The sequence below is a fragment of the Cryptotermes secundus genome, unplaced genomic scaffold (assembly GCF_002891405.2).
Source record: "Cryptotermes secundus unplaced genomic scaffold, Csec_1.0 scaffold931, whole genome shotgun sequence".
Taxonomy (NCBI): Eukaryota; Metazoa; Arthropoda; class Insecta; order Blattodea; family Kalotermitidae; genus Cryptotermes; species Cryptotermes secundus.
Genome location: NW_019732382.1, coordinates 296,254 through 320,516, shown reverse-complemented (window position 1 = coordinate 320,516; position 24,263 = coordinate 296,254). Strand labels below are relative to the sequence as shown.

The following is a 24,263-nucleotide window of genomic DNA, read 5'->3' as shown; positions in this document are numbered from 1 at the left end:
GGCACATACAGCAAAGTTAATAGCAAAGATATTTAAAAGAAGAATTGAAAGGGAAATAGAGGATATACTTGGAGAGGATCAGTTTAGATTTAGAAGAGGAAAAGGAACCAGGGATGCAATTGGGATGATGAGAATTATAGCAGAACGAATCTTGGAGATAGATGAAGAACTGTGTGTTTGCTTCATAGACTGGCAGAAGGCATTTGACCGTGTAAATTGGACCAAATTAATGCAGATCCTAAAGGAAACAGGTATCGATTGGTGTGAAAGAAGATTGATTAGTAAATTGTACTTAAAGTTAGAGTGCGACTGGACAGAGGGGAGACAATAAATGTGAAGATTGGAAGAGGAGTTCGACAAGTATGCTGTCTATCACCAATTTTGTTCAGCTTGTACAGCGAATGCCTTACCAAGAAAGCTCTGGTTGGGCTTGGAGACTTCAAATTAGTAGGGCAAATTATTCAAACTGTGAAATATTAAGATGACATTGTGTTAATGGCCAAGGAAGAAACTGCGCTACAGGGTATGATTGATAGACTAATCGAAATTGGAAGGTGCTATGGCATGGAAATGAATGTGGAAAAAAACGAAAGTAATGAAAATTTCGAGACAACCAACCCCAGTCACAATAAAGATAGATCAAAAACAACAGGAGAATGTGAAATGTCTTAAATATTTGGGTAGCTTGTTAACAGATGATGGAAGGTGTACTTGTGAAATTAAACCCAGGATTGCCATGGCAAAAGCTACATTTACCAAGAAGAAGAATCTTTTTACCAGCAAATTTGACTTAAATTTGAGAAAGAAACTAGTGAAATGCTACATTTGGAGCATTGCTTTGTATGGGGCTGAAACTTGGACACTTAGGGCGTAGATCAGAAAGACCTGGAAAGCTTCGAAATGTGGTGTTGGAGAAGGATGGAGAAGATCAGTTGGACCGATTATGTGAGAAATGTAGAAGGGTTATTTAGAGTCAGTGAGCAGAGGAATATCCTATACGAAATAAGAAAACGGAAGGCTAATTGGATTGGTCATATCTTACGCAGTAATTGCCTTCTAAAAGAAGTTATTAAAGGAAAGATAGAGGGGCGGATAGAAGTGACCAGAAGACGAGAAAGAAGACGTAAGAAGATGCTGGATGACTTTAGGGACAGAAGAGGATGTTCTCATTTGAAGGAGAAAGCCCTAGATCGCATTAAATGGAGGAACTGTTTCGGAAGAGACTGTGGCCCTGTCGTCTTGACAGATAACTGGTGAATGAATGAGTGGCACTGGGGCGTGTGTCCTCCGAGTACTTAAGTTTTCCCTACCAATTTTCATTGCACCAACTACTGCACATTCATTAGGCCCAAGAACCTTTAGATTTGCTTTTCGATGGACAGTTACAGCTCACACTGCTTGATGGCGTAAGTGAATTTTAATTTTTCTGTCGTAAAAATCTAACAGTCAGAGAACTATAGACGAAAGTTTTAGAAATACATGATAATTTTGAGTAATGAAAGCGTTAAACACTCATCTGAGCTTTATATTCCACTCTCAGAAGTCATGAAACTTGCCTGTAGCTACTTCAGAAAACATCAAATTGACATATCAGCTAGATAAATTTGAAATATTTAGAAATTATTTAGATTAATTGTGAAATATTACTGTATACGGGCTGGATAGCCGAGGAGTCCGGTTCGAGTGCCTGTAGTAGCTAGATTTTTCTCTTTTCCACTTCGTCTAGACTTGTTCTGGGGCCCGCCCAGCCTCCAATCCAATGGCTGCCGGCGTCTGTTTCCTCAGGGGTCAAAGAGAGCGGGGCGTGAAGCCGACCACTCCAAGTAGTCCCGAAGTCAATACATGGATCTACACATTCACTCCCCCATACGCCTTCATGGCGTAATGTTTAATTAGTTAAGCAAACGGACAACTTTATTTCAATTGAGAAATATTTCTGGACGGAATCATTTTGAGAAGTTACAAATCTATAGATATATACTCAAGGCCTATATGGTGCCCTGATGCTGTGGGCACAGAATTTAAATGAACTAAAGACCATGGATGTCATAAGTACTTTGAGCCGGTGGATACCACATTTCCCACATGACATACTTGAATAATACATTTTTCATAAAACAGATTTTGTGTTTAAGTCTATACGAATTCATACGTGTGCTTAAGACTACGTGAATCAGAATACGACCTTCGGATCTGATATGTTGCTAATGCGACATTTTGGAATTTTGTTGTATAGCGGATCAGAGGTTACAGTTGCGTTACGGGAGGGAGGGTGACGCATTCTATTTTTTTCTTATTGCTAGTGGGCTGAGACTAAGGCTCCCACACACAGACGCGATACGATTCGGGACGATATAGCACTCGGGACGAGAGCGGCTGTTTACCGAGTGGACCGCGCACACAGCCGCGACACTCGGGAACTCGGGAATCTTTGACACCCGATAACCAGCTGGCCATGACTCACACTCAATCAGTATCTATACGTAAGTGAAAAGACATGGGTAACCAAATGGAACAAATAATAGAGTTCGTCAAAGAAAATGCTTTATTGTACGATACTCATCGTCCGATGTACAAGGATTCACGTGCTAAGGATAGAAAGTGGAAGGAATTGGCTGTTAACAATGAACAGAGACAGCAAGTAGAAAAATCTGTATATATTTATATAGGGTTAAGTATACAGTAACTGTGGGCATTCTTAGTGTAGGCTATGCACAAGTTCCGTTCACCAACATGAATTCCAGGGGCAGTCATCTAGTTGAAGTACACAACAACCCGCTCTCTAATGGCGTAGCTAATGTTTGCCGCCCTTGGGAGACGTAAAGGCTGGATAGGGAACATTTCTCCTTCCAGTGGCTCCACTCGTAGCAGTTCTTCCCTGTACTTTTCATCACAGTTTTTGAGACGTAGAAAATTATGAAGCAAACACGCTGCTGATACAGTGTGTTTTATATTTCCTCCTTTCAGTTCTATAGGTCTCAAAAAAAAATCCTCCACTTAATGGCAAGAATAGGCCTCCGGCAATTGGTGTATTGTTTAGTGATACCTTCTTGCCCGATGGCTCTCAGGATTTCATCAAACCTGTCAATTTTCATCCTGAAATATATGTAGAACCGTTTTTCGTCCTTCAGGAGTTGAGGTATCAATGTATAAAACTCCCTTAGTTCCTCTCTTGACAAGTTTATATCATGAACCCAAGTGATTCGTCTCTTTCGCCTAAATACGAACACACATAGCAATCACTTATACATACTTAATTAGAGACTCGTTATGGAATTGTAAATATTTGTACATATATATGGCATACTGAATATGTGGAGGAAAAGAACTACGCAGATTTAGTGTTCAGTAAAATACTTGCCGGGATTCACCTTCGTCTTCATCAAGAGCGACAGCTAAAAGCAAAACTTCTTCCTCCAAAGACGCATCCATGACTATTTACCGCTGCGATACCGAGCGGTCTACCGAGCGCGCTCGGTAGACCGAAATACCGAGGCGATATACCGACTGCGATAATATCGCGTTCCTCGGAGTACCGCGCCAGTGTGCGGACCTCCATTTACCGCAATGTAATTAGATATCGTCCCGTACCGTACCGTACCGTACCGAGCTGAGTATCGCGTCTCAGCCCCAAATGATAGCTGAGGGTGACTGTGGCGCAATTGGTGGAATGAAGATTGGCAGGGGAAATCGAAGTACTCGGAGAAAACCTGCCCCAGCGCCACTTTGTCCACAACAAATCCCACTTGACCAAACCCGGGATCGAACCCGGGCAGCCGCGGTAGGAAGCCAGCGATTAACCGCTTGAGCTATGGCGCGGCCCAATATAAGACTTAGTTACAAAAGAATCGTGTCATCCTGAAAGTGACCAATATTTTTGTTATTGAAAATTTTCCGATTGTCCGTGAATTGTAAGGGGAATACGAACAGTGTCTGTAGGCTCTCCTTGCCACCTGCTTTCACGCTATTCTTTTCTTGGTTTATTCTTCAACCCTTAAGCTGGAGGCTACATGTTCCTCCGAAACGTCGGTTAACTTTCAACGGACTACACGGCGTTATATCCCAAAAGATAGAACTCTTCAACTCTTCAGTATTTGTAGAAAATTCCATAATTAGACTGGTACATTTTATTTGAAATGCTGTTTAATCATTTGCCCAAATCACTGTTCTTTATCTGTTAGGCGCGACACCCACCCTTCCGCCTTGTTCCTTGGGAATATTATGCAGTCGGTAGCACTTCATTTCAATACCGATATCTCCTTTTACACATATCCGGTTCAATCAGTTCTGTGTGTGTAGTCTTAAAGATGTCACATTTAACTGTATGTACTAATATTACTCGTAATACATCAGTTTTCAAATAGATTGTCCTTGCAATTTGCGAAATTATTCATATATCGCAATACGCGTTGGCTGGAAGTTTGCTATTGACAAGGAAGAACTGTGAACAGGTTGTAGTTGTAATTAATGTGTAGATATCTATCTTGAAGATTAGATAATGAAGTGTGACTTATTTTCGTAAACCCATACTCCTGGACGTGATATTGGCTGGCTCATAAATAAGCTTGTTACATATTAAGTGACTTATATGGACATTATCAGGCGGAAATTTTGTTACTATATGCGTAAACAGTGGGAAGTGGTGCATTCTTATTTTTTTTCCAGGGGACTTGAAAATAAAATTTTGGCCAAATTTTAGAATAATTCTGTTTCAAAAGATACTTTAACAAACTTAAATTTCGACGGTTAAATTATGACTTAGATTGGGTCTCAATTCTGGGACCGAAAGCCTCAATTGAAATTTTCTAAAATATACGGATACTGAACACAGGCTTATTCTAATCCTACGGAGCACGAAATGCTTATTTTAATTCAGTTTCTTCGCCACAGGAAACGCGCAGAGTCTGAATTATAAAGACCAATTTGTTAATGCAGTTTAGGGTAATGTTCATTTTTCTGAGAATCGTTAACACACATTGAAGTGTTTTAAACATGAAAGCACGTATTGTAACCATTGGGCTTTAAAGGGTTAAAAATTACCTTTAATATGGCCTTTGTGAGTTGTTGATAATTATGGAACTATTAAAGAAATTTATTGTGGAATCTGAAGGTTCGTCACAGTTGTCACAAAATATTTGTCTTGACGTACTTAGTTCAAGTTACAGCCTCAAAATCCACTTTCATGATGAATTTCAGTTTTGTTGTCTTATCTACTATGCATGGGCCTTTTAAACGTAATCTGGTGGTTTCACATACCGCTGTAATACATCCTTGTTTTCTTCTTGCTTCATGCTCTGGCCAAAGCACATAGAGCACATCTGCCATTGAAAGCCACTGTTTTCACCCAGAATTGAAACATAACAGTAATGTAACATTTACAGAATTCATGTGCGTTAAGTTATTCCTCAATACGGCCCTCTTTTTTTATTAACTAGATCAATCAGCGTTCTCCCACCGCGGAGAAATGAATTCAATGACACTGCAGTGGTTATGATGAAACTGGATCTTTGCATGCGATATCAAAATACTGTGTATCTGCAAAGAGCAATGAAGGGTCGAAATGTTTGAGATGTAAATTTCTTTGAAAATAACAACGGTGAAATATGAGAAAATACTAAATGGGTTTTCGTTGGGTCGTAATTTGCAGGGTGTCGAATGGTCACTCTCCAAGGATTTGATATTTCCGGTGCATATGTGTCACTCTAAGTTTCACGTAACAAGTTGCGTGCATTACTCATCATTTATCCTCATGGAACCAAAACATTTCTGATTGTCATGTTTCATGTTTCTAAGAATTGTAATAAAAGCTGGCATATTCTTCACCCCTTGTGACCACGATAAACTTCTGGATCCTTCTCTGTATTGTTACTACGTCTCAAGCTCTCGTGAACGTAGTGTCCAGTGATAGTACTGATGATACGGAGTTATAACGCTGTACATCAATATATTGCCTGCAGTGGCATAATGCAGATTTTCACAAATTTCGTTCAGTGTGTGTACATTACGTTAACATTCGCGAATGGGTCAGATTGCAGACAGACTGGTCAGTCCGGTGATAGAAATTAGCAGTAGGAGAGTGTAATATTTGGTAAATTCTAAATCATTTGTTGGGGTTTCACGAAATTTTAATCATAATCATATCGTTATAACTCTAAGGAATGAAGAAACGGATTCAATTGAGTTGTTATTCATATTTTTCTTCGTTATGAATTACGTCCTATGTGCTCTGTATAACAAAGTTTTTTTCTTTCTTTTTGTTTAGTGTCTGCTCTTTAAGCAAAACCAGTTCTTCTGCTAGAAGAGTTTCACTTAGTTAGTTAGTTAGCGGCCTCCATAGTCTAGAGGTAACGTTCCCACCTCATGACTCGTGGTACGCGGGTTCAAACCCGGCGGAGGTCGTCGAATTTTTAAGGGCGGAAAAATTCAGGGAACAAGTCCTCCGGGAGGGACTTTAAGCCGTGTGTCCCGTGTCGTAGCTTTACGGCACGTAAAAGAACCTCATATCTCCAAAGGAGGTCACTGAGCCAAATTCAAGGACGTTTCCCGCCCAACAATAGTCCCTAACGCCTCTGATAGATGGGGGAAGCATTATAGACACCACCAAGCAAGTGGAGGCCGAACTCGCTTGCTCGGCGGGACTGATGGTACGCACCAATATCGGCAGGATATAGAGACTGGTAGAATATCATTGAGGGAAGCACAGTGGACCAATACTGGTCTAAGTGCATGGGGAAACCCACCCGCTCCAATAACTAACTAACTAGTTAGTTATTGGAGAATAACTAACTAACTAGTTAGTTATTGGAGCACCGCGACCAGTTTGATCACCAGTCTACGTGCCGTAAAGCTACGTTACGGGACCCACGGCTTAAAGTCCTTCCCGGAGGACTTGTTCCCTGAATTTTTCCGCTCTTAAAAATTTCACGACCTCCGCCGGGTTTGAACCCGCGTACCACGAGTCATGAGGTGGGAACGTTACCTCTAGACTATGGAGGCCGCTTTTCAGTTGCTAATGTTTGTTATTTTTTCAAATTGTGCAATGGTTGAAGTTATTGAACGTTCATTATTGTCCAAATGAAACAACTTCCTTTATTTTGTCTTTGTGTATAGGAATGCTTTGCTTTGTTCACTTTTTTTCGTCGTGCCTTCTAATCTCTCGACTAAAGGTAAAGCTGTCCCTGTAGCAGGCCGTGAAGGCTCATAGGGTTGTGAAACGTCGTGGCTCCCACATCTTCTAGACAGTTGGCCCACAGATGGCCGTAAAGTTGTCAGCCTTACGCGCCGGCCGCCCTTTGCCCCCCAGGAAAATTCCTAGTTCTCATTTCTGTTAGAGGCGAGTCGACCCCAGGGTCATAATGCGGCTGGAAGGATCAGGTAAATTGAAAAAAAATCCACCTCATCGGCACTCGAACCTGCGACCTTTCGGCTTATAGCATAATGCCTCAACCAACTACGCTACCGCGTACACCCAATCTCTTGAGTAATCTCGTATATAAACAAAGAATTGAATGATATTATTATTATTATTATTAAAATGTCAATGTGGTAATATTGTCCCTGTGCCTAACTAATTAAGCACTGCACCAAGAAGACGTATGGGGAGTGGATGTATAGATCCACGTTTTCTTGACCTCGGCACTACTGCAGACGAGGGGTCAAAGTCACGCCCCTCTATTTTATATAGTTCTTAGTTGGGGTAACGTTCCCACATCATGACTCAAGGTACGCGGGTTCAAACCCGGCGGAGGTCGTGGAATTTTTAAGGGCGGAAAAATTCAGGGAACAAGTCCTCCGGGAGGGACTTTAAGCCGTGTGTCCCGTGTCATAGATTTACGGCACGTAAAAGAACCTCATGTCTCTAGGAGACCTCTGAGCTAAATTACAGGCCGTTCCCGCCCAAGTAGTCTCCAATGCCTCTGGTGGATGGGGGAAGCATCAAGGTACCGGGGGCCGACCTCGTTGGCTCTACGGGAGCTGATGGCACGCACCGTTACCGGTAGGGTATGGCGACAGGAGAAATTAAAAAGGGGGACGCACAATGGACCAATACCTGGTCTAAGTGCATGGGGAAACCCACCCCTCTCAATACGAATACGAAATACCTCTCCTCATCTTCATTCTTTGGTTTACTTTTCTTCATTAATGTGTTTCTTCTCCAGCAGTTGCCTGCAATTTGACTTTGACTTTATGTTGTGTATGTCCATAATGTAATTACTTATGTATACACTGGGTTGTGTCTGTAATTGGCCTTGAAGCTGTTGATTCGGCACATAAATGATCCAGAATTGAATTGTTATTTTTATAGGCTTCTAGATTAAGATTGCACGCAGATAAATAAGAATTGAGTTGAATTTGCTTTGTTAAGTAAGCATGTAAATGAACAAAGAATTGAATTATTACGTATATCCGTTATTTCTACCATGTTAGGTGGGTTCCTTGTCACCACGGAATGGCGCCTCCTCAGGTTGTGGATAGAGGAGATGCCCTCCAGTTATGGAAGGAAGCTGCGAATATTGAATAAGCAGTTGCGGACAGCCGACAAGGGGTGGTCCTCCAACTGGGGGGGGGTTGGGCATGGAGCTAACAAATCCTCACCGTAAAAAATAAACTTGTTACGAAAATTCTCAAGAAGCCTCGGACCTGGACGGATTCCTTGGATAAACGACCTAAGCTAAAGAAAATTGATATGAGATTTGACACGTGGAATGGTAGAAGCATGTATAGGACAGGTTAGCTCAGGGCAGTGGTGGAAGAAATCTTAAAATGTAAGTTAGATTTAGCAGGAGTACAGGAGGTCAGATGGAATGGAGGTGGCATCGCACCAGCAGGAGAATATACATTTTTCTATGGAAAGGGGAATGAAAATCATGAATTAACCACAGGTTCTTTCGTACATAAGAGAATCGTATCAGCAGTTAAGAGGTTAGAGGTCGTTAGTGATAGGATATCATATAGTACAATACTAAAAGGTCGCTGGTGTGATATCATTGTTATGAATGTTCACGCCCCAACGAAAGATAAAATTGATGACATAAAGGACAGGTTCTATGAAAAACGAGAATATAAATTCCCGAAGTACCCTATGAAAAATTTTGCTAGGAGATTTCATTGCCAAAGTAGGGAGGGAAGACATTATTAAAAACAAACGATTTGGAGTGAGAGTTCGCATGAGATTAGTAATTATATTGGAGTTAAAGTAGTAAACTTTGCCACATCAAAAATTCTTACTGTCAAAAGTACGATGTTCCCACATCGTAACATCCATAATTTTACTTCGACATCTCCTGATGGGAAGATACACTATCAATTCGACCATGTTTTGATAGATAAAATTGATGAGCTTGCAATGAACAGTAAGAACAAGAACATTAGAGACCTGTATAGATGAATAAATTACTTTAAGAGGGTTTACCAGCCTAGCAGTAACTTAGTGAAGGATGAGAATGGTGATCTGCTTGCAGATTCCCACAACATTTTGAATAGGTGTAGGAAGTACTTCTCTGTTATTGAATGTACATAGGGTCAGTGATGTTAGGCAGACAGAAATGCACACATCTAAGCCGTTAATACCTGATCCCAGGCCTTTTGAGGTTGAAATTGCTATTGCAAAATTGAAAAGTATAAATCTCCAGGTAGTGATCAAATCCCGGCAGAACTTGTTCAAGCAGGAGGCGAAATATTACGTTCTAAGATCCACAATCTAATTACTTCTATTTGGCATAAGGAAAAATTGCCTGATCAGTGGAAGGAGTCTATTATTGTACCAGCTCACTAGAATGGTGGTAAAACTGACTGTAGTAATTATTAGGGGATATCACTATCAACTTCATACAAAAGTGTATCCAATATTCATCTCTCAAGGTTAAGTCCATACATAGATGAAATTATTGGGGATCATCAGTGTGAGTTTCGACATAACAGATCAACTACAGACCAGATTTTTGCATTCCTCAGATATTGGAGAAAAAATGGGAGTACGATAAGACAGTACATAAGCTCTTCATAGACTTCAAGAAAGCCTATGATTCAGTTAAGAGGGAAGTATTGTACAATATTCTGACAAGAGTTTGGGTACCCACGAAACTAATTATGCTGATTAAAATGTGTTTAAACGAAACTTGTAGTAAAGTCCGTATAGGCAAACATTTGTCTGATAAGTTTCCTATCCAGAATGGTCTAAGACGAGGAGATGCTTTATCGCCACTCCTTTTCAACTTTGCTTTAGAATATGTCACTAGGAAGGGCCAGATAAACCAGGTGGGACTGAAATTAAACGGAACACATCAGCTGTTGGTATATGCTGATGATGTAAATCTACTGGGTGATAATGTAAATACCATAAAAACACACAAACTTGACTTGACGCAAGTAAGAAGGTTGGTCTATAAGTAAACACAGAGAAAACTAAATATATGTTGCTGTCTCCGCACCAAAATGCAGGGCAAAATCATGACATAAAGATAAGCAACAGGTGTTTTGAAAATGTGGCAAAGTTCAGATATTTGGGAACAACCATAGCAAATCATAACCTATTCAGGATGAAATTAAGAGGAGATTGAAAATGTGGCAAAGTTCAGATATTTGGGAACGACTATAGCAAATCAAAACCTATTCAGGAGGAAATTAAGAGGAGATTGAACACGGGTATTGCTTGGTACCATTCGGTCCAGAACTTTTTGTCTTCTCGTCTGCTGCCTAGAAATGTAAAAATTAGAATATACAAAACTACAATTTTGCTTGTGGTTGCGAATGGGTGTGAAACTTGGTCTCTGACATTAAGGGAGGAACATAGACTGAGGGTATTTGAGAACAGGGTGTTGAGAATATTTGAACTGAAAAGAGATGAAGTAACAGGAGGTTGGAGAAAACTGCAGAATGAGGAGCATCATAACTTGTACTCTTCTTCAAGTAAAAATGTAAAAAAGTAAAGGTATCTCTGTAACAGGCCGTGGAGGCCCATAGGGTTGTGAGACGTTGAGGGTCCCACACTTTCTAGACAATCGTCTCAAAAATGGCGGCAGGGTTGTCAGCCTTACTCACCCGCCCGCCCTTTACCCCCAAGAATATTTCAAGAATATTCTTGGTACTGATTTCTTTTAGAGACTGAGTCGACCCCAGGGTCATAGTGCTGCTGGAAGGATGAGGTCAATTGAAAAAATCCAATGATATCATCGGGACTTAATCCCGCGACCTTCCGGCTTGTAGCATAAGTATACGAGTATAATTAGAATGATCCAATCAAGGAGGAGAATATGGGCAGGCCATGTAGCACGAATGGGGGAGAGAAGGAATGCAGATAGGATATTGGTTGGAAAACCCAGAAGGAATGAGACCACTGGAAAGAACAAGGCGTAAGTGGTTTGACAATATTAAAATGGATCTTAGAGAAATAGAATAAAATGTTATGGATTGGATAGATCTGGCGCAGGATAGGAATTGGTGAGGAGGGCTCTTGTGAAGATTGTAATGAACCTTTGGGTTCCATAAAATGCTGGGAAGTTTTGAGTAGCTGCAGAATTGGCTGCTTCTCAAGGAGGGCTCAGCTCTATGAGAGAGAGAGAGAGAGAGAGAATGTGTGTGTGTGTGTGTGTGAATGTTTCAAGACCTAGCCCTTCATGAAAGTGCTTCACAGCAGCAAATAGCATCTGCCGATTTCTAGAGGTTTGTAATAAACACACTAATTCTCCCGAGGAAAAATTTTCCTCTTTTAGTCTAATTTAATTCGTGGTTACTATTAACGTGTTATATATTGTGTTTTAGCTTTTATATTAAATGCCTAGTGTAATTTATAATTCGGGTTTCAATTTTTTTATACACCTACACTGCTTGTTTCTAGGTTACTTGGTAGGCAAGGAATCAAACATGGGAATTGACCGAAATTATTGATGCGATTCTCGTCTTTACGATATCTTCGTCATAGACTTATGACTGCATGATAGCTTGTATCTACACGAATTTCTTTATCTCTTCCTATAAGTAATAATCTCTTCTCTTATCGGCCTTCAATTCTTCACGTAAAATCGAATCAATTTTCATTTCTGTCAGTTTCACTTGTAACCAATTACTTGTACTTTACTGCTGGTTTAAGCAATGTTTTGCGTAATTTCAAACGCATATTCCTAGGTATAATTTTACCATTGCGTTTAAAAATTATTTCACCTATCTGAGAAATTGCTCGCGTTTTACCATAGCACTGCGAGTCGTAAAAGGCGACGAACAGGGAACCCGGTGCCTGTGCATATAACTGGGCCACCCTGTCGCTGGGGGACATAAATACAGAGACCTGGTCCTCCAGGTTGGAGGTTAGATGCAAGGCTGACGACCTTACTATATGAGAAATCACTGTTGCGAAATCCAAAAAAAGTGAACACCAGATGGTCTAATTCACGACGATATAGACAAATCCGGCAGAACTTCTAAGGAAAGTTATGGGTAAAAAGGACTGTTTCTTCCGCTGAAGATCCGAATGTGTACTAGCCCTTTATTTCTGAAACATTTCTGCTCGTTATCTAGGTCTTATATGTAAAATCTCACATTTTACTAATTATTCTCATTCAAATATAAACTTTTTTTTTTAATTTGGTCATAGTATTTTCAAGTAGTTACTATAGGATTCTGACGATGGTGTATAACACACTGGTATGTTGGGATTTTGGACTTTATCCATCGTCCTGGTTTTTAAGATAAATAAAAACACGACGTTTCGGAAACTGGATCTGTTTCCGTCCTCAGGTGAAGGAAAACACCTATTCAGTTGGGTCCCTTAGAAAGAGCTAGCCTCAATCACTGGAGTCCAGATCCAGTTTCCGAAACGTCGTGTTTTTATTTATCTTAAAAACCAGGACGATGGATAAAGTCCAAAATCCCAACATATCAGTATAGTATTTTCAAGTCAATTTGTTTTAGTGCTACTGTAAATGCATCTTTTAAGCCATATTTTCTTTCTGAAATTATGCGTTCATCTGAGTAATATAAATTTTAAATATTTTCTATTTTATCAGCCACGAGTACTATTAGCTTAGGCACCTTTTTTTGACACTCAAGTTCATGTTACCCCAATCGTGAGTGCAAGTTTGAAGGTATTTCGATTCGCCCAGTCGTCATAGAATTGTCGGAATATCAGTTGAGTGTTCATTTTTTGCCGATTTTGCGCTTAACTCAATATGCCTAACATTTCCATCACTAATTACGTTGGGAAGGGAAAACTGCAATATCAACAGAATACCAGTTGAATAGCAAGAATTTAAAAATGATCGACCATACGAGTGTACATGGGTGTGGCAGTGGGCGAGGGAGTGGTGGAGCGAGGCATCTGTCTTTTTTTTTTGGATTTTGGAGGTAAAATAATATTTAATAAATAAGGAAGTATGCCAAATATTAATACCAAATTTAAAATTATAATTAAATGAGGTGCCAGATATTTTTAATCTAGAGATCCACGATTCTAGGGCGACCGTAAAAATATTCTTGAACGTTATATAATTTCGGATATTTTCTGTGTGTCGATACTGCTTGATTTTTAAGGATGCAGTTCCTCTTGCAGTTTGTAAGAAGTTCATAGTTGAAACATTGCTACAGTATATTCCTTTCCACTCAAAAAAGAAAGAAAAACAATGTACTGGGATTTCAGTAGGCATATAAAAAAGAAGAAAATCTGCAAGGCAAACATTGTTCGGGGGGAAAAAAAAGATAATTTTTGTATTTGAACTCCATTATGCCCATTTCAGGAAAAGGTTTTGTGGATTAATAGTCCAGGAATTCCAGAATCTGGATATATGGAACCAGTCAATTTTGGAATAAGTTCTGAATACCGAAAAGTGCTATATAGAGAATTTGTTGGTTTCGGATTCTTAAACACGTATCGTAGCATCGAAATTATTTTTGTGCAGTTCTCTAACGGCCAAAATGTCCATTTGTTTTGCGAGTTAGGCCGCAAGTAGGAATGATAGAAACAGACACTGTTGTCGAACCAAAATATTGCTCTTGCAGCATCGGGACGATACACTATCTTGAACTCAGAACGAAAGGAGCCTCGCTTCATGTCCTCAGAGCGCCTTCGTAACATGTGTTTAGTCGTACCTACAATATTTGGGCTCCTAGAGGCTGATATCATGAGTTTATCCCAGCAACTGTTATACGGGTTAGAACTTGTATACGATGCATGTTGCGTACTCAACACGATTAACGTATTTAATTTAATATATAAAAAATAAATCTTGGTGTTTTTATGCAGTTTCATCCATCCTTAGAATGTTCTACTTTGAGGGGGGAGGCCTTCTATTTCAATGATGCTCTTCAGTTAAGAGATGAGACTTCCTGGGCATACAAAGCAATGGGTAAACTGATGTTTAGTAAATATTGCATCTTCGTGTTTGTAGAAAGTACACTTTGTGAATCAGCTTCAACCTATTTTACTGATAACTCTCTTTCCTTTTTTTATTTTTTATTTTTCTGCTTCTGCCTTTGAGTATAATTTTCATCGTTTTACTAACCAGTTGCCTTAAACATCGTCGCCATGTTGTGTATGTATGCGAATATTCTAATATTAAGGGGATTGCAGGTTTACCTCCATCAAACAATAATATATGCCTCACTGTTATCTTTTTTTATCTGCTGCAAGTTTCGGTTGGAGGGACCCACCGAGAAGTGGGTGATCTGGGTGGAGGTTCCAAGGTTTGTGGCTAGCCTACAGTAGATCATTTGACTCTGTCTAGGATTCGACTCATCGCTACATTTACAATGATCGAGAGCAATATGGAGTTGAGAGTAAAAATATCAAAATTAGAAATTATAATATAAATAATTTAAAGTTGATAGAGTTGTCTACGATCAACCAGTATTGCTTAAACGTGTTTCTTCTTCTTATTCTTCTGTGTATGAAAATGGAAGTGTAGGTTATCGTTTTTTTTCGGATGCTTAAATTAAAAAGAAAGAAGAACAATGTTGATTCAGAAATGTTCATGGCAGTAACGAGAACAAATGCCTTTCATATCTCGTCTGTAAAAGAGCACTTACTAATAAATTAATTCAACAAGACGTCATTTACGAACACTGCATCTGCCTGTTGGAGGTATTGCTATCTACATTAAAAAAATCCTGATAACTGCAAGAACATTTAGATCACATCAAAAGCGACATTTCGCAAAAGTTTCAATCTTGTGCCATGAATATTTTTAACCAACATTGACCTTCTGTTAAATAAAGAAACATTTCGCTCCCAAACATTTTATTCTTGTAAGCAGAGAAACAGTAAACGTTTAAAAAGACTGTTACTCGTATTTTATTGCAAGAAATTTCAAATCAGTGAACGTTTTCCTCTAGTTTAGTTTTCTAACTTTAATCGATACCTTTTGACTACAGATGTCGTTGTGCTTTCGATGACTGTAAATGTAGTAATGCATGTAAAACTAGACAGACTCAGCTGATTTCATTGTAGGATACCTACAAACCTTGTAATCAGTGTTCTTGTGACCCTCGTGATGATGGTCTCTCGAACGAAACATGTAGTGGATAAGAAGACACTAAATAGGCATACATTTATTATTGTTTATATGGCGGATATAAATATGTAAACCCCATTAAAATACTTTCAGAACTGAATTTCTTCTAAGTAATATAAAAAAAATTCAGTTCGTACCTCTCGGGAAACACATTACTCCTCCGCTATAAAGAACAACTGGTTACTGTTGTTAAGGAAACAGTCACTGTTTATTATGCGAACCAAATAAAGCACACAAGTGCACTCTGTGGGCAGAATCCAGAGTTGGACATGCTAAAGCAGGAAGTAAGTATGGAACTGGTGGCCTGAAATTCCGCTTAAATTGTAATTGCTGTTTTCTTTTATTTCAGGTGACGATGAAGCTTTGGAGCCTGCCGACTCGTTTTTCCAGAAGGTACGAACTAGTTTCTTAAAATTTTAGTTTTGTAGCATAATTATTTGGTTGCTGTTGTGCTTATTTGCCGGATTTTGAAAAAAAAAAATAGGCTTTTCTTAAGAGTGGGCGATTCCTGAAACTCTTCCTTACAGCCCTCCGATGTTTTGTGGAACCAAAACATTCTTCTCTTAGTTTTACTGTTTCCACAAAAGTGATGTAAATTTAAAATGTTTTTCCTGAAGATGGCAATAAGTTCTGTCCTGTTTTCAGGCACTGACTTAGCCCGGCGAGCGGGATAAATATTTTATCGCCATTCACAAATTGATGGAACAGTTGATGAATCACGGGCACAGAATTTTTAGTGTTTTAAATTGAAAGTTCACATTTTTATGGATGTTCGTAGATTCTAGATGGTTCTGCCGAGGGTGTATAGCACTCAGTTACTGTGCTTTTGGACTTGTCCATCGTCCAGTATTAAAAATTTCTAGAGAACACAAAAGTTTCTGAACCTGGATCTGTTTCCGTCCTCAGGTTAGGGGGGACATATCTATTCTGTTGAGGTCCTTAGAAAGAGCTAACCTCAATCACTGGACCACTGATCACTGTTTGAGGTTACCTCTTTCTAAGGGACCCAAAAGAGTATGTCTCCGCTCCCCCACACCTGAGGATGGAGACAGATTCAGTTCCCGAAACCTTATGTTCTCTAAATTTTTAGAATACCGGACGAAGGACAAAGTCCAAAAACCCAGTAATTCCAAGTGTTTATGGATGCTATTGGTCGTTACTATAGTAACGATACAGTTTCGTGTGCTTTTGGTTCCTAGCCACTGCTTTATATTTCTGACTTGCACAGATCTTAGAAAAAAATTATGGGCTATTGAAGAAATTTACAATTTTCTACAGATATAATTTAATGTGTTAAATTTATCTAGAAATTTACGGGGAATCTGAGATAGTTACGCATTAAATGAAGGGAAAATAAAAGATAACTTTAATCTGTCTATAGTAACTCACTATGAATCGAATATTTTGAACAAACCTTTGTATTGGACAAATATTACTATGCCGTAAATATGTTCTAACACGTCAAGCTGTGCACCACATTTTCTGCAGTGAATTCATAATGGCGAGGTAGCGCTCCTTCCTCCAAATTAAAAGAAGAATTTCAAAGAATCCCATTGCGGGAGTACACTTAAATTTATGGGGCAAATTTGTTTTTATTTCTTATCGGGGTTGAGTATAAACTCTATTTATACATAAACTCAAATAGAACTTATTTAATTTCTGAAAATATCTCATTCAACAAAATATTTAACAGAGTATAAAATTTTTAAAAGTGAAACCCGTACATAGATCAGTGGACTGTTGATATCTTTGACAAGAACAGAATTTATGATTGTATGAAGAACAGTATCTGTGCGGTTGTTCTGTATTTCAGCATCCTGTTGCAAATCTTTAGTTAAACGTCTATGTATTCACAGTCCGTCAATAATGCAACAATTGTTTATTCACCATTCACACATGTTTCGGTCATAGATGGCCATCTTCATATGTCTTAATGCATTCAAACTGTTACACTGTTCCGATGTGCCCTAAAACCGCTCGTTCTAGTCCACTTAAAAATAACATAAAAATAATTAAAATCCATTAAAATTTTCTATTAAAATTTTTCGTAAAATCCTATACCACCCCAGTGGACGACGCCCCTTATGAGGTGGAGCATAATCCACAACGGATTTCCACAACACTCCTGTTTAGAGTGATGAAACGGATAACAGCGCGAATTTCGCAGCTGANCTTGACCAGACCCGGGATCGAACCCGGGCCGGCGCGGTGGGAAGCCAGCGACTAACCTCTTGAGCTATGGCGCGGCCCTGAGTCAAATGATGCTACCTCGTATGCGCCAACTCTCCACGGCTCCTACACTAGTTGCCTAAAATAAACGAAAGTTTTTTTTTCCGTATAGCCCTCGTATATCTTGTGTGGTATGGGTTTAGACGGATGTCACGAGATTTGTAACCAATTTAGTATGTCCCCACCCAACTGTAGAGCATTACAAGATGAATGGACAGTTGTAAGTTACTCCACTCATAATTAAAAATATTTTTCAAATGTTTTGAGGGTTTTCATACTGAATTGGTCTTATTTTGCTGTAAATAAAATCCCACTATTCGAAGCTAATTATATTACATATACATTTAAATTATTTTTCTTGTATTTAGTTAAATATTCATCATTTAAAAAATGCTTTTTTTTTAAGTTTTATTCTAATTGGAACCATATTTCAGGATAATGATTTTTTTCCTGTGATAAGTTCAAGTTTGAAGCTCATGCCCATTAGGGGTTGTTCTAGAACGTTGTGAGACACTAAGATGCTATTCTCGAGATGAAAAACATTTGGCTTAAGAAGTTGAAAACTAAAGTTAGTAGATTCATGTACAGTATTACTTTTATGAGAAAAAGAATTTCGTACCTACAACTTCTCTGGTTTCAGGTATCAATGCCCTCATTCCATATTCGAATGTGGTACTTTAAATGATCAAATCATAACATTTTCTTTCTTTACAGATCATGATCGAGACGAACACTTACATCATGTGGCCTTCGCGCCTTAAAATTGGAGCCAAGTCGAAGAAAGGTAAGTAAGGCTGCCACTTGCCGTCGATTCAGAAATCTCAGGTCGGGTAGCTAGTCGCAAGTTTGATAAGTGCGATGTTAGCTGCGTCTGTAGCTGGAGTAATGGCTGGATTAGTAGTTTGATTTTGATTTTTATTCAACAGAACTCTAGAGGGCAAAAGACTTATCCCATAAGCTTAATGTTTGGTGATATTAAAATAATGAATTAGACGTATAGGCATGAAGGAAATTAAGCTTTTCGACGTTATTTGACGTCGTTTTGTGAACCGAACATATTAATGTCCTTTTAAAGAAATTTAGAGAATACATATTTAACAGTTAGTGGCGTACAACAGTACGTTGTCATTAGAAATTAATAGTTTGTTTCTGCAGTAATTTGCTGGTGTTCATACATTGTGTGAACTTAAAATATTCTTGAGCAATACGTCTTGCCGGATGACAGAAGGAAAATATACGAGATAAAAGTTTTATTCTTAGACCGTGAAGATGGAGGCAACATATTCGTCGGAAACGTCGGAATATACGACGTTGTATCCTAGAAACCAAGAACTCTTGAAATTGTTAGGCTCATCATCTCGTGAATAATCCAGTTCGTATGAATTTCAACCAAAAATGCAACAATTCTGTTCTTCCTTGATTTTTTTTATTTTTGTGAACAGATTCATATTATTTGGGGAGAAGCCGCATTAACCTCTAGAAGCTCAAACATTTTAATTAAAGAACAAGTACTCTATATATTTTTTATTTAATTCACGAATCTATGGAAAAATATACCGGGCATAAAATTCATAAAATTTAATATTATTATTATTATTATTATTATTTTCTTATGTAATTGGTTTTAATTTATTGACTTGTTATTAATTCTATGCTATCACTCCCAGTTGTCTTATCTTAGTATTTAGTTACTAACAGTATTAGCAACATTCGTAATATTTCATAAATATATGTATATATTTCAGTCTTCTTTAGATTTATGTTCACAGATTTGTCATATTTGTATTTTGTTTTAATTATTTTCTGTACCTTATATACTCGTGCTAACTTTGTAATTGGCCACTGTGCTGTTAAGTTATTGCACGTAAATAAACATGAATTGAATTGAATTATATACGGCATGGATTATTAAAAGACAGCATCGAATGGCAGGGTACTAAGAGTGTGGGTGTGCGAAAAGTGGTAAGTCATAAAATAGCAAATCTTAAAGAGTGCATTCTGCACGCGGTAGACTTGTTCGAAGTTAAGTCGACACAGAAAGCGCTCCGACTACTTTCATCGCAGTCTGACATACCGGGTAAGGCGTGACGTTTCACATGCCCATAAAGCACATGCGTATATCTGAACGAGGAGCTATAGGCAACATTTCTTCGTCTGCCACCCTCTTTCACGATGGTTTCTTGCTTGGTTTATTCTTATACCCTGAAGATGGAAGCGATATATTCCTCCGAAACGTCGGTTGGCTTTCAACGGACTACACGACGTTATATCGTAGACTTTGATACATTCTACTTTGTTGAAATCAAGGTTTGGTAAGGTAATTCTAAATAACATTCAAATTCTCCGCTGATGAGGCTGAGGTAAAGCATAAAGAATCTAGTGAGGAAACGGAGGAATATTCCGCACAAGGCCTAGCAAATTTATAGTGTGACAAAATAAATAATGAACATGTTGATCGAAGTACAAGAAAAGTTCCACATTTATAAAGGATATTGTTTTCATCACACAATTTCTTCTGAAGAAAGGTTTTCTTTACCAGCATTAAGCTTATTTGTGCACCAATTTGATACCAGACTGCAAAAGAAGGCGCTCATCAATAGACGTAATACAACTAAAAACTTTTATGTCATCAGCAAAAATAAGAAAACAACACTGATGAATTTTGCCGTAGAAATAATTAAGGTATATGTTTAACAACAAAGGTCCGGCCGCAATATGGCCCTGGGGTTCACTCAGCTCTAACAGAAATGAGTACCAGGAATTAATTAAATAATTTTCCTGGGGAGTAAAGCGAGGCTGGCGCGTAAGGCTGATAACCTTACCGCCATCTTTGAGCCGACTGTCTAGATAATGTGGGACCCTCAACGTCTCGCAACCCTATGGGCCTTCATGGCCTGTTACAGGGATAGCTTTACTTATATACAAGGTGTGGCAATAAAGAACCCGGATTACTTTTATGACTCATTTCCGGCCACGTCATTGACGAAGAGGAGGGTAGGGCATTGACCCTTGGACTTCCCTCTACCGTCACACAAAGTTTCATTCACGTGCATCGGTTAGTCTGGCCGCGACCATTGTTAGAAGCGGATCGTGTTTCTGAGCTCCGTCGGAATAATGCTGAGTGCTAATGCAGAACAACGTGCTAACATCAAATTCCTCACAAAACTTGGAAAATCTGCCACTGAAACTTACAATTTGTTGACAGAAGTATATGGTGATCAGTGTCTATCTCGCACGCAAGTTTTCGAGTGGTTTAAGAAGTTTATGGAGGGTAGGAAAAACGTCGGGAACGATCCAAAATCGGGCCGTCCTCCCACTGCGAAAACTCCAGAGAATGTGGAGAAGGTCGCTAGAATTGTTCGAAGAGATCGTCGACTGAGCATTCGAGCAATTTCTGAACTTACGAACATCAATAAGGAAAGTGTTAGACAGATTTTGCACGACGATCTGGGCATGAAAAAGGTGTGTGCTAAAGTGGTGCCAAAAATCCTTACCCCCCAGCAAAAGGAACATCGAGTGAATTGCTGTGTTGACACTCTTGAAAACATTGAAAATGATCCTGATTTCTTCCAAAACGTAATTACGTGTGACGAAACTTGGATTCTTCAATATGATCCAGAGACTAAGCGACAATCCATGCATTGGAAGAGCCCCAAATCCCCTAGGAAGAAGAAAGCGCGCATGAGCAAGTCCAAATTCAAAGCAATGATGATTGTTTTTTTCGATATCCGGGGGGTAATCTACATTGATTGGGTGCCTGAAGGTCAGACTGTCAATCAGGTTTATTATAAAAATGTTTTGACGTACCTCCGTGAACGTGTGCGACGAAGGAGACCAGACATGTGGAAGAATGCCTCATGGGTTCTTCATCACGACAACGCGCCAGCACACAACGCGCTATCTGTGAAGAGGTATTTGGCAAAAAACAACATTCCAGTGATGGAACATCCACCGTATTCTCCGGACCTAGCACCGTGCGACTTTTTTCTCTTCCCAAAAATCAAGTCTGCGCTGAAAGGGACCAGGTTCGAGTCCGTGGATGCAGTGAAAGCAAAAGCGACGCAACTCTTGAAGAGCATAACACAAGATGACCTGCAGCACTGCTTCCAACAGTGGAAAATTCGCATGGAGCGGTGTAGGGATCGGGGAGGGGACTACATTGAAGGGGATAACATTTCGACTGTCTGATTTTTTTTAATAAAGGGTTAGAGCATGAATCCGGTTTCTTTATTGCCACACCTTGTATATATATATATAGAGAGAGAGAGAGAGAGAGCGAAATTGATAAGGTATATGGAAGAATTTTTTCTTGTAATATAATATTGTGAAGTACCAGAATACCAACAAGGGAATTTATTAGTATGGGAAAAACCACAATGAGAATTGATTGAATTATAGGGTCGGTTGCAGCTGTGCTAATTGTAAGACTGTCCACGACAAGATCACAGAAATGTGACTTCAGTCACGGTAAATATCGATATAACAATATGGAAACATTATGCACAAATTTTAAATTCAAATTGGAAGTTTTACTTTTATAAACAAACATTTAAATTCTCGATTTGTCTAAACTCTGTGATTTTAGTCCGCAAGCGAACTATACAAACGGAACGACCGCCGTTTATCGGCGAAGATTAGTGCCAGCATTTGCGGATAGAGGGTGTCGCGTGGTCAGCGCAACGAATCCCCACGGCCGTTAATTTCGGTTTTCTAGACCGGAACCGCTATTTCCTTCAAATAGCTCCTCAATTATCGTCACGAGGCTGAGTGGATCCGTCTGTTACATCTGTATAAATGATACTTACTTACTTACTTACTTACTTACTCATGGAGCTAAGCCCTTCTGGAGGAGCCGCCAATTCAGCAGCTACTGAAGAATTTCCCAGCATTTTATGGAACCCGAAAGTTCATTACCGTGTTCACAAGAGCCCTCCACTGGTCCATATCCTGAGCCAGATCTATCCAAGCCATACCATCCCATCCTATCTCTCTAAGATCCATTCTAATATTGTCCACCCACCTACGCCTTGGTCTTCCTTGTGGTCGCTTTCCTTCTCGTTTTCCGACCAATATCCTATATGCATTCCTAGTCTCCCCCATTCGTGCTACATGACCTTCCCACCACATCCTCCTTGACTTGATCATTCTAATTATACTTGGAGAAGAGTACAAGTTATGAAGCTCCTTATTATGCAGTTTTCTCCAACCTCCTGTCACTTCATCTCTCTTCTGTCGAAATATTCTCCTCAGCACCCTGTTCTCAAACGCCCTCAGTGTATGTTTCCTCCCTTAATGTCAGAGACCAAGTTTCACACCCATACAGAATAACAGGCAAAATTATAGTTTTGTATATTCTAATTTTTATATTTTTGGACAGCAGACGAGAAGACAAAAGTTTCTGCACCGAATGGTAGCAAGCATTACCCGAGTTCAGATTTTAGTTTTGTCATTTGATAATTTTGGGTGGACCGGTATAAACTGTTCTTAAGCTTTATTGAACACGTAAACATGTTTATTTATTTCTCTACGCAGGATTATGATCGTCAGGTTTGATTGTTCTGGTTGTGTCAATATTTTAAGAGCCGATAAGTTACCAAGCTTCTTACCTAGCTTCTGGCTGTAATTAGGTTTAAGTTACGCACACTCGACTAGAGAAGCATTTTTCACGAATTGACAACATTGAACTTCAACACTGTGATATCATCTGTCGCTGATAATCGGAAGATAGTTGTGAAATATCTCACCAGAATTGTGTAATTCTGAGAATGAATACTCCCAGTAGTCTTTCTGCTTTCTTCTACGTAGTCCCCGGTTAGAAGATCTGGATATGCTGGAACTAAAATCGTGAATTAAAGATATGTTCAGAGAGGGTAAGTCGAGAGCGGCAAAGAATGAAAGTGGATGGTTGTAGAATGCCTTGCTGACAATTTGGTTTGCTTATCGGGTCTTGACTCCTTTATAGATTAAAATGACAGAGCAAATTACAGGTGCCTGATAAGATATATTCCTTTTGCCAGCCGATGAATATTCAATAATGACTACTGTCTCTGTCTCTCTCTCTCTCTGTGGCACAAACGCGTGTGGCTGAAGGTTCATTATCGCTCCATTCTAATAAACGGCAGTCTTTACTGCGTTAAATAAGTTGCATGCTCCTCAACCCACAGGAGTCACTTTATTACAATGCTGATTATTCAGTTCTTTATCAAAACAACACAATCCCATTGAATTAAAATTTGTTTTAATATCCACCTCTTCATGCCATCTTACCAGACATTTTCTGCATTTGAAATAGTGTTTGACACTCAGGAAAATAAGGTATTATTTATTATAAATCGAAGTTTTCCATTAAAAATTTAATGATATGTAACGCAAATGTTTATTCCCACTTCTAAAATGTTGGGTTATGATGCTGAGTTGTACTTTATCCTGGTTGAGCGAAAGAAGGGCATATCTATTTTTCTACATATTCATTCAGCTTTGGAATGGAGAGAGCTGGGACGACAGTAACAAATATATATATATATATATATACAA

At 39.0% G+C, this 24,263-nt stretch overlaps 1 protein-coding gene across 1 annotated transcript in view; it reads left to right on the top strand.

The window, feature by feature from the left end:
• The window catches only part of LOC111867685 (protein bicaudal C homolog 1), a 64,534-nt gene that overhangs the window by 13,400 nt on the left and 26,871 nt on the right, over nt 1-24,263 (top strand). Inside the window, exons 2-3 of the mRNA XM_023857737.2 lie at nt 15,850-15,893; nt 18,444-18,513. Of these exons, the coding sequence (XP_023713505.1) occupies nt 15,850-15,893; nt 18,444-18,513 (114 nt within the window). The remainder of the gene's footprint in view (nt 1-15,849; nt 15,894-18,443; nt 18,514-24,263) is intronic.